Below are 11,870 nucleotides of genomic sequence, written 5' to 3' on the forward strand. Positions count from 1 at the left end.
GTTAGCGTCGTGCTTTTATTACTTTTCGCCCTTTCGCCCAATTTATTTAGGCCAACTAACCAAGAAATCGGCTGCCAATGCTGGTAAGGCTGCAAAGAAACCCCAAACTTACAAATGCTTTTCGTTATTAATTATCCTGTTGTTGAACCAGCGGTAGGTGGCATGGCCATGTGATGCGATGGCGCAAGCTTTTCAAATAGATGAGAGTATATAGAGAATTATTTTCATGTATATTTATATATATAATATAAATCCATATGTATTTATCGTCCAAAGTCTTGACTCTCATACACTCGCTTAGACGCAAACTTATACTTTCCTATATTAATTATTCAAGCTCCTGCTGTTAATATTCTTTCATGTATAAGCATTGTCCTTGGCACTATTGTGAACACATACTCTTACATATATATACTTACACACATTGTAATAACAATGATGATTTACTTATTATTATTGTTACTTACATAGCCATCTTAATTGTTGCTAATACATTACTTAGTGCTGCACTAAATCCTTAGGGTGTTTCTGCAATACTCAACAACCTGACCTACCTTCCAACATAATTATTATTTGTGTGCTTTGGAATTTATTGCAATTATTAATGTTTGATTTAAGTGACAAGCAATAGAAGCGAGTGTTCGATTGTGCGTTTGCATTTGTCGTACAATGGGCCGTATGAGTGACCCATAATAACTGTTTAGCAGTAAGGAAATGAAGCATTTATAATTAAGTGCTGACATGCTCACTTAAAGGACAATACAGAAGTGCTCGTTTTGTAAGCATAGCAAATACCGTTAAGTTTTGTGTAACGGTAGGTGTTTTTGTAATGCTAAAATATACAGATTGGTTGATAAAGCTTTTAGGACAGAGAATGAAAAGTTTAAGAATTTGAGTAAGTTTTATTTTCGTAATATATCAAATTATTAATAGGTTGAAATTCTATAAAATAATTGGAGTAAAAAATAAAAAAAATTTCAACTCTCTAATACTTGAAAAAATATTTTTTCCGTAAATTATATTTTTTTAATTGATATATTGGTTTTGACATTATGATATTGTTTTTAAATTTTACAAATTTTTTGATAAAAAAATATAATTTTAATTAATATTATTATAATCATATTTTATAATTTTATTTAATATTATTAAAATTATATTTATTTTAATTGATATATTGGTTTTACATAATAATATTGTTATTAAATTTGTACATATGTATTACTTAATAAAAATTATATTTTTAAACCGATTTAGTTTATTCTGTTGTCATAAAAAAAAAGTTTTTTTTTTTTAATTATAATTATATTAATTAAAATAACATTTTTTTTATTAATTAATTAAATTAATATATATTACTTCAAATACATTTTTTTTAAACCTAATGTTTTCTGCTGTTATTACATTTTTTTCTGTAAATCATATTTTTTGTTAAATTATTATAATATTTTATTTTATAATTTCTTTTAGACCTAATTTTTTCTGCTGTTATTACATTTTTTTCTGTAAATCATATTTTTTGGTTAATTATTATAATATTTTATTTTATAATATTTTTTTAAACCTAATGTTTTCTGCTGTTATTACATTTTTTTCTGTAAATCATATTTTTTGTTAAATTATTATAATATTTTATTTTATAATTTCTTTTAGACCTAATTTTTTCTGCTGTTATTACATTTTTTTCTGTAAATCATATTTTTTGTTTAATTATTATATTGGTGTTTAAATTATAATATTTTTTTATTGAAAATAATGTTATAAATAGGTTCAATTTACTTTTATCCTTTTGATGTTTTTATTAATTAACATATTAGTTATGAAATTATAATATTTTTTTTAAATACTAGTATTTTTTAAATAAAAAATCTTATTTTTGTGGCTAATTTTTTCTTTTACAGAATTAGTTTTCTGTAAATTATATATTTTAAATTATTATTATAGTTTTTAAATTATAATATTTAATTTTTAAATAGAAAATAAATTTAAAATACAATTTTTTTAAATCAATTTTTATGCTGTTATCAAAAATTTATATGTTTTAAGCTTTTTTTATAAGATTTACTATATTGATTTTTAAGTAATAATAATTTTTTAATGTAAACTATATTTTGGTAAACTTTTTATGTGTTTACTGTTATTTAATTTTTTTGCGGAGAATTTCTTTAAAAGAAATGAAATCTGTTAAATTTATTAATTTGTGTTCTTGTATTAACAGTTTATCAATTGTTTAGGAAACTGTTTTTGAATTTTTGTTTTTTTAGAAAAAATTTAATTAATATAAAAAAAGCTGAAGCAAAAAAACAAAATTAACGTAAAATAATAATAATAAATTTTTTAAGTATTAAACATTTTTTTATATTCATGTCTTTACGAAAGTATTGCAATAAAAGATTAAAAAAAAAGCTTTCAGAATATTAGCTGTGCATTTTTGCCATAAATGAAGTTCTTCTTATCATACAGTTACCATGTCTTTGAACGAAAGTGTACAAGTTTTCTATTGTAGCTCTTTTCATAAACTTCAGAAAGCTTGGCAGTGTCATTTGGATACATCTTTTGGCTTTCCACATAACAGTTTCAAATTGCATTTCATAATATTAATTTAACAACTCAGCAATGTGATAAATATATATGTATATATGCATACATCTACATATACATATGTATATTTCTTAATATAATTAGTCCACAGAAGAACGCTCATTGCGCTTATTCACAAGTATACTGAACCCATGGCTATGCTTAATTAAGATTTATTGAGATCATGTCGCCCTAATAAGCAGCATACCAAGCGCCTGTCTTATTCATAGACATTGTCATCACACAATTTTGACATCTTTTCCATAATGTGGTGAATATTGCAATTTGTTTGTTCAAAGTATTTTAGATTTGCCTTACAACTCTGCTTCCCTTTTGAATAAACACAAATTGAATACGAAACTGATAAATTAACAAAATTAAATAAGAAGTAATGTAGAGTCTATATTTCAGTTATAAGGTTTAAATGTGAACATCGGTAAATGAAATGTCAAATTAATGAAAGGCAAAATGAATTAGGAAAATTATTATATGAGTATGATAGGTAATCGACAATATTCAACTTAATTTTGATAGCACGTTCTATTGCTAAGTTTATCGTATGCCAGACAAACACACGTTGTATCGTGAACTAAAATTATGGACGACGTTAAATTTGAAATTACGAAGTAGATACTTCTTCAAAAACTTCGAGCGAATTCTTCTAACCAATATTTATCACAGACGATTCAAAGCGAGGTGATTTTCGAAAAAATGGTTAGTGCTGGCCGCAAGAGGGTTCAAATATTCCAGAATAATATTTTTTATATTTTTGTGTTGTGGATTACAACTAAGAATTTAACTAATTTGGAACTGGCAAAGTAAAAACTTTGCACTTCTTCGAACAGCTCGAGCGAAAGTGTGAACATTTTTGAGAGGCAATTCAAAGCGAAATAACGTTTGTAGAGATCTTCGGAATAAAGAAAGAAAAGACCAACACTGAGTATTAGAGGGTTAGGTTGTTGAAGAATAATTTTCAGACTATCATAATTTTTAAAATTATCCTTTTGACTTCGAAACTCACATGTGAAATCGTATGACGCATATTTTGTGAGAAAAATCAAAAGTAGGAGATATTTTTGGAGAACGGCTCAAAAAGTCCAGTTAGAATGTCGCAGCATAATAATTTACGGACAATCATAGTTTTATAATTAACTATTATTTATTTTTGACTTCGAGAACCTTGAGTGAAATTGTATGCCGAATATTATAAGCGAAGAACAAGACGAACAAGTGACTTTGGAGAAGTTTTCTAGTTGCGCGTTAGAAGGTTTAAATATTCCAGGTTAATATATCTCCAATATTAAACCCTAAAAATTTAACTGTAGTATTTTTCTAAACTTCGTTTTCATATTTTCCATTTTTAGTTAACTAACTGTTATTTAAATACAAATCTAGGCTATTTAAAATGACGGTCTTCATTGCAGACTTTATTTATTAGTATTGCATCACTTTGAGCAATTTGTCGCATCAAATTGGCTTTGAGCTTCGAGTCTTGTTTTGGCATTTTATTTTCGAAAACTTTACAAATTTGCTATGCAGATGATCGTCCTTTGGACTCGAGCTGCTGCTGGCGCCACGAATTGTGATGAACGAGCACTCATTGTTGTAGAAATAAAATACTTGCTACTCGCAGCAAATATATCGAGGATACTCCGCTCACTATATACATATGTATATATATCTATATTTTGTACATATATACGAAGCAGTTGTGTCTGTTGTCGCTGGACGTACGAATCGCTGACACTTCATTGATTTGACGTTGGCACTTCATTGATTTTAGTTAATTGGAAAATTGATTTCTACAAACTCGTCAGCTATGAGGGCGGATGAGAGGTTTTAATGTCGCAGTGGACTGTGATTTGCCACGACAACATTTTACACTTTAGTTTTTTAATTAAATCGAATTTGAAAATAAAGCTGCCTGCAGTTAATTGCTAGTCTAATATGAAACGTAAGCTTCGTCAGCAGCTTCTCACTTAATTCGCTCACAAACACGTTTAAGTTTAATTGATTTCGCAGATTTTGTGTCCCGCTTAATAAGTTAGATTGCATGCAATTAGCGGGTGAATTCAACTGCCGAAACAATTCGTTTGGCGGCTGTGAAAGCGATCACTTCGACACTGCCACGACCAGGATATAGTAAGCTTGTTGCTTACTTTGATATTTTAACGGTACACTAATTATGGCAAATGCAAACTTCATTAATTTGATGCAACAGGCGGACAGAAGGCTAAGAGCCCAACGCTGTTGAAAATGATTTTAGGGGTACCGCTGCAGGCGGTTATGGGTACTGTTTCGGTTGCGCCGGGCGAGGCTTCTTTAAAAGTGCGATATTCTGAGTTTATTATTATTGGCAGCGTGTTGTTATATACGCTTAGTAATGGCTAAATAAGAGAGATTGTTGGTGGAAACTCACTGAAAAATTCAGTTAAGAGCCCACTGAGGTTGAGGGTTGAAAGTTTGAGTCTACAAAACGAGCTGTCGATGTTAAACTGAACTTTATAGAATCGATCATTAGTCATGGCGCTCATCAGTTAGAATAATAGCTCGATTAGGATAACCGATACACCTCGCGTAATATAACGCACAAAATGATATGTAAATTATAAGAACAACAAACCAATACCGGTACTAAATAATACAAGGTATTGGAAAAAAAATATGAAAAAAGGAAAATGTTTGGACATTGACAAGACACAAAGTAAACGGATCTTACAGTCAAACAGGATCTTGCCCTTCCCAAAGGAGCAATTATGTTTCCGTTTCCAGCATATTCGGGTCTATACAACTGAATCAGATCTTGATCAAAAATGGAAAAGAACTTTAATTCAACTTGATATCTAAATGACAGGCTGGGAAAGCTAAAAAACTTCTCAGAGGATCTCGAGACTAAAAATCTTCCAATTTTTGTGGCAATGGAAGCGTGTAAAGCTCAGAAACAAATCAATAACGATTAAAAGGAAAAAGGCAATTTCTTACACAACACGGTCGGGAATTCAAGCGAACTGCTTTAAGTAGAGTAAAATTCAAGCCTTTAGCACAACTAACCACTGAAATCGCTTAACAACTTGCTACTAGCATATAAGAAGCTAGTGAGGATGAAGCAACTGTTAAGTAGCTTCATAAATACAGCGCTGAGCGGAAAGTGAATTCGTAATTCCTCGGCAGTCACTAAAAGTCGCTGCAAAGTTTCACACGACTGCTTTGCCATTTCCCGCATACGGCAGGTGTGTTAATACGAACCCGGTCATAATAGCTGTAACATTGTTTGGGTGTATGTGTGTGTTGAAAGCATATGGAGGAATTTGAAAATTTGTTTGTGCTCTTGTAACTCGAAAAATGTATGATTTACGAGTATGTTGGCACGCTTCGTTAAATTCAAAGTTCAACCAACACACACACACACACACATATATATATATATATATATATATAATATATACTCCTGTATAGACAGAGCTAGACAGATAACTGACGAAGTCTTTAGTAAAAAATTAGGGAAGAGTTTGTGCAGCACGTTTGTGCAAAGTTCGAAAGCATTTTAAGTAGTTCAGATAAAGTACATATATATATATATGTATATTTGTGCATGTATTTAGATAAATTTAGACAAATAAGGTGGGTTTGGTTTTGGGTGCATTTGAAATACCCTCGAAATTATAGAAATAGGATGGTTATGAAATAGCTATACAGAAAATCTTCGAAAATTAGTTATGAAATTAAGATTCATTATTGGAAGAAATCGTTTGAATTTTATTTTGAGTAAATACTTTGAATTTCTGCAAAAACTTCGAGCAAACTTCTCTGATGATCTTTTTATGAGAACAAATTAAAAACGAAATGACTGCAAAATAGATTTTTGGAGAAAGTGTCAAAAAGACCAGCACTGAGCGCTAAAAGGTTAAAATGTTGCTGAATATAATTTTTTGTGCAATATAATAATATATTATAATATATATAATATAAAATAAATTTCTTAACCTACCTGAGTTATTTATTTTATAATTAAAAAAGCTGATTTCCTTCACAAACATACTTTATATGGTAAGTGGGCGTGGTTGTAGTGCTATTTCTCTCTTTTTTATATGCTACTCAAAATAGTCATAAAAATTATATAATATTTGCTCATATTCTTTTAAACGAAAACTCTTGTTCATTTCTTTTCTACTTCTACTCCTAAGCATCTATTGTACTTCTTCTTACTCTTTTTCTTCGTATTGAAAATGTTTTTAAGCATTTAGCACTTTGCACTTTAACGCTCTTGGTGGTCTCACTGCAATCAATGTCGCACAGCGATTGTCATCCTCCCACGGTGAATGTCCTTTGTGCGCCAATTGTGAATTCCTTTCAACGCCGTTAGATATATACTTATGTATGTATACATATATGTATATACGAGTAGTTATATGTGTGTGTATACACACCTAAACATGCAATTACAAATGTGTCTCGGGCGTATTGTCACTTTCAAAAGTTTGGCAATAAAATTTGTGTTAAGTGATTTTATGGTCTTTAATGTGAACATTGTCTAAGATAGAGGCACAAATACATAAATACATATGTATGTATGGAAGTATATATGTATATGTAAGTGTGTTTGCTTGTATATATCTATTAGGGAGTTTAAAATATGTAAGCCGACGTGAATTGCCAACTAATTGGTGGTGAATAAATTATTTAGATACTTTAATGGTTGTTTATTGGTATGCCTGCATATACATAGATATGTATATATACATGTTCGAGTAGCTTTAGCTTTAAGGATCAATATTTATTGAGCGTAAAATATAAATTAGATTCATAATGTTTCATAGCAGTCATGCAAAAATTAAAGAAAGAAAAAATTGTTTGATAAATTAAATATATAAACCACAAAAAAATAATTCAGGTATCACCATAGAGTGTTAAATATTTGGTTGCAACCGCACTTAGCCCTTCCTTACTTGTTTCTGTTGAGGATATTTTGGCAAAAAATTTATTATTCACAGTTGGGTAAAACATTACAAAAAATTAATTCATTTTATTAAAATTATTCCATTACAAATAAATAAAATATATAAAATTTTAATTAAAAAAAAAATAAAATTGATTTAAATATTATATTGATATCTTTTACTTATTAATTTTTTTATTTCGGCAATTTCTTTGCTTCTAAAAAATCGAATCAAATTTCAAGAGCTAAAAAAAAAATGTGGAAAACGGTTGGCCTCAAGGGCCATTCCTGCAACTTCCCTCTAATTTCATACGCTAACGTTCAAATTTCGCTTTTTTCACTGCTTTTGAGCTCTTCGAAATTTTTCGTTTTCGATATCTAGCAAGTAAATCAACCGATTTCGACCCGGTTTGCGGCAAACGATGTGTTTCTTCAAGGTTTAGAACTGATTAGTTTTTGGTGTCGATCGGTCAAGTCGTTTTGGAAATTCGAAAAAAACGATTTTTCAAAATTTTTATTTTTGAGATTTCTCGAAATCTACTGGTCCGATTGGGTCCAAACTTACACGAAATTCAAGTGCAATGAAACCCTTTGTAATGCCGTTTAGTTTATTCAAATCGGTTGAGCAGTTTAATAGTTATATGAGGGTCACATACATCCACACACACACACATACATACAGACATACGGACATCATCGTAGAAATGTTCGGGGAAGCTTCCTCGACCCTCAGAACGTCGAGATCTGTTGAGAACTCGATTTTTGCAAAATGGGGTGAAACCAATATCTTCCCGAATTTTAGAAAATTTTCCAATTTTTTTAGCGGGAAGTTAAAAAGATCGCTCGAAAACCAAAGGCATACAGTGAATTTTTTACTTTTTCACAACAACAACATCAAAGTATTATATTTGGTATTATTCATGTTCACAATAACTCCAAAAACATACTGTGTATATAGACAACTGATAATGAGCCCATTTTGTTTATTGTTATTCTATTGAAATTTCCGCATGCTAAGAAATGAACAAATGGATTCGGCGAACAAATTTTGGCAATTTGCAAATGAATTCAGAGAAAAAGCATAATTCTGCCACACTTTCGTTTTCAGCTACTTGAGATATTCCGATTAAACACCAAGCAGCGTAGTATGTACGAGCAAAATTTGGTAACCTCCATGCCCTGTACTGGGTTTTTTAAGTTTTCCACGAAATTTGCAACACCCACAAAGAAACGTCGGATACCCTATAAAGTGTATATTTAAATATATAAATGATTAGCATGCTGAGCTAAGTAGATTTTGTCATGACCAGCTATTTGTCTGTCCGCCGATCTGCTTTGACATTCTGCGCAAGAAGTTGCTCATTTTTCGAAATCACCGATATCGTACTCCTACTGCTTATAGCTGCCATACAAACTAAACGCTTAAACTCAAGTCCTTAACATATATATGAATCTGTTTGTATATGAAAACTTTTTCGTTAGACGAGATATCTTTACGAAATTCGGCTTGGATTATTATCTAAGACAATGCTCCAATATCCGTAGAAATTTTTCAAATAAAACCAGCATATAGCTGCCATACAAACTGATCGATCAAAATCGATTAATATATTTTTTATACCTTTTAATGCTATAAAGATGCATTCGTGAAGGGTATTATAGCTTCGGTGCAGCCGAAGTTAACTTTACTTCTTGTAATCCACGAAAAAACACCTATAGAGCGAAATCACTTTTGTTGATTTCTATGAAAAAAGTCGACTATGTTTTATTCAATAAAATATTTTTTAGCGATTATCGACATACATATACATATGTACTTATAACTTGGAATTTAATATTTTTGTAATTGCTTATCAGCAGTTGAACTGAGCTAACCTTAATATTGATTGTGCCGAAGCGACTTGACTTGTTAGCTGCTAGACAGCAGTCTCAACAGTTTATTTTGCGAAACCAGTTTGAAAGGGTCTGTGAGTGGAATCAGCATCTCTGGAATTATTTAATTATAAAACTAATATTATTAAATGATTTTGTGATTTTTTTGTTTTACTTTTTAAAGCATAAAAACTAATCAATTGTCTTCTGCAATTTTCTAGCACAAAAAGTACTAGCGATGTTCTGTAAAGTGGCACTGATTTGTTTGCTAGGGATAACAGCGACAAATGGCCGCATATTAAACAATAGGAAATATCCATTTTATCGCCCACAAAACACAAATGAGTTCTACCCAAGAGCAGTTATACCAGATTACACTTCAAAGGACTATGGAGATGCGTCGAAAATCGTAGGTTTATCGTTCAGCATGGCGCCCCCCTGTTAGTATACATACTATTTTAAGGCACTGTACATTTCGTTGTAAAACACTCACTTTATTTTTTCAGCACGCGATTTATTGCCGCCCTATGAAGATTACGGTGGCGCGCAGATGTATACGAATGGAATCTTTCGAAGCGAGTTACCTGTTTGGCAGTTTCGAAACGAAAGACTAGCGCAAGATGAAGAAGTCGAACAATTGGACTCGAAACCCTACCCTTACGAAGTTCTTAATCGCGTTTTACCGAAGATAGAGGAGCCCACCGATTTCCAACCGCTCGAGAATCAATTGCAGACGCAAGAGCAACAGATAAACCAAGTTGCGGGCGATGTAAAAATTGTACAGCAAAGTATTAACGAGTTCGAGAACCATCTGAAAGGTGTTGCTGCAGTTTTAGTACCGCAAAATAAGGCTCAAATTGGAGTTATAGGCATTAGTCTGAAGCTGACGCCCAAGCTTGGTGAGGTGCAACTGGATAATCTTTATTCTAGTATGTTTGGACAAGATCCCACAGAAGCAAATAGCTCAGAGAAGGAAAAAGAATTGGATAAATTAATTGCAAGTATGATTGAAGAAGACTCTACATACAGCAGTGGCTTAGAGAAGGAAAAAGAAGTTGCAAATATAATTTCAAGCATGATTGTAGCAGACTCTTCAGATGGCGATAGCGAAGAGAAGGAAAAAGAATTGGATAAATTAATTTCATGTATGATTGAAGAAGACTCTACATACAGCAGTTGCTTAGAGAAGGAAAAAGAAGTTGCAAATATAATTTCAAGCATGATTGTAGCAGACTCTTCAGATGGCGATAGCGAAGAGAAGGAAAAAGATTTGAAAAAACTTCTTGCGAATTTGTTTGAAGACGATTACAGCGATAACGCAAAGAATCTTATTCAAAAGACAGACAAAAACAGTGACGAGGAGGAGGACTTAAATAAAATGTTTGCTGGGGAAGCTCCGAAAGAAAAAGGCGGAAAAATAGAAGCAAGAGATATATATTACCTTTTTGGTCTGTAAAAAGGTAATATAAATCGCAAAATGATCATAGTCTTGACTACGATATAGAAGGGGCAGATGATTTAGAGAATAGCCCATTTGACTACAAAATAAATTAATCTGTATTTAAAAAGCTTACCAGACTTTCATTTCAGTTATTAATATTTCATTTATTTTATTTTAGATAAATATTTGTTTTTGAGTTTGAGTTTGTGGTGATCAAATAAGCGAAAAACTGTTTCAAAAGTACTTGCCGCTTTCTTCTTTCTTAAGATTAAATAAAAATGCCTCAGAAGCTTTTTACTTTGATCACACTAGTTGTACTCAAAAGTGTTTATCAGCCTAACTTTGAACATTTTTTTAGTATTGGCATAATTTGGAGTCTAGATTTGCGGACCTATAGAAAAAAAGCTTTCGAGCTTGTATACTAACTTCTGTCAAAGGAAGAATACTTGACAGCATAAACTTCATCTGTAACATCGAAAAGTTCAAAGATAAGTAAAAAGGAAAATTAGAGTCTAAAATATCGCAACTACAGACTTAGCCAAACTGAGCTTCAAAGTTGGAACTTTCAAAGGTCAAAGGCCGTTATGGCCAAATATAGACTAACTTCACGAAATAGGAGCATTGAAATTTCGTGGATTTAATATAAACAATTTACTGAAATTTTTTCAAAAAACAGAAATCGTTTTGTCAGCAGGTTTAATTAAAATAAATAAATTACTAAATATAAAGTTAAGCAGTGAGCGTCAAATAATTGAAAGACAACGAAACGCACAAGCTTAGACTTTGCTTTAACCTGTAATCAAGGTTGTTACAGGTAGAACCGTTGGTTTAATCACCTCTTGATAAGCAACGGCAAGTCTTCGAGTGTTTGTTTTTATATTTTGCATAAAAAGCTCTAGCCAAATCACTTAATACAGCGTCACCTGCCGGCAGAATAGCGGTAAACGTACTAAGTGAATGGAGCGCACTAATATGGCAGCCAATTAAAATTTCAAAGAGTTAAGAAATTCATAATGAGTTTTCTTTCGCCGAAATTCCAAA

General features: G+C 31.2%; 1 protein-coding gene across 2 annotated transcripts; it reads left to right on the plus strand.

Moving 5' to 3' along the window:
- The first annotated feature begins 9,374 nt into the window (after positions 1-9,374).
- On the plus strand, positions 9,375-10,956 carry LOC106619366 (uncharacterized). Of its 2 annotated transcripts, none has more exons than XM_014237423.3 (3): positions 9,375-9,479; positions 9,610-9,828; positions 9,895-10,956. In XM_014237423.3, the coding sequence occupies exons 2-3, from the start codon at positions 9,627-9,629 to the stop codon at positions 10,842-10,844; spliced, it is 1,152 nt and encodes a 383-aa protein (XP_014092898.3). In that variant the 5' UTR covers positions 9,375-9,479; positions 9,610-9,626; the 3' UTR covers positions 10,845-10,956. The 2 variants fall into 2 exon arrangements, with proteins under 2 accessions (XP_014092898.3, XP_014092899.3); XM_014237424.3 differs by having other exon boundaries at positions 9,380-9,483.
- Positions 10,957-11,870: the final 914 nt, after the last annotated feature.

Source organism: Bactrocera oleae, chromosome 4 (assembly GCF_042242935.1).
Source record: "Bactrocera oleae isolate idBacOlea1 chromosome 4, idBacOlea1, whole genome shotgun sequence".
Classification (NCBI taxonomy): domain Eukaryota; kingdom Metazoa; phylum Arthropoda; class Insecta; order Diptera; family Tephritidae; genus Bactrocera; species Bactrocera oleae.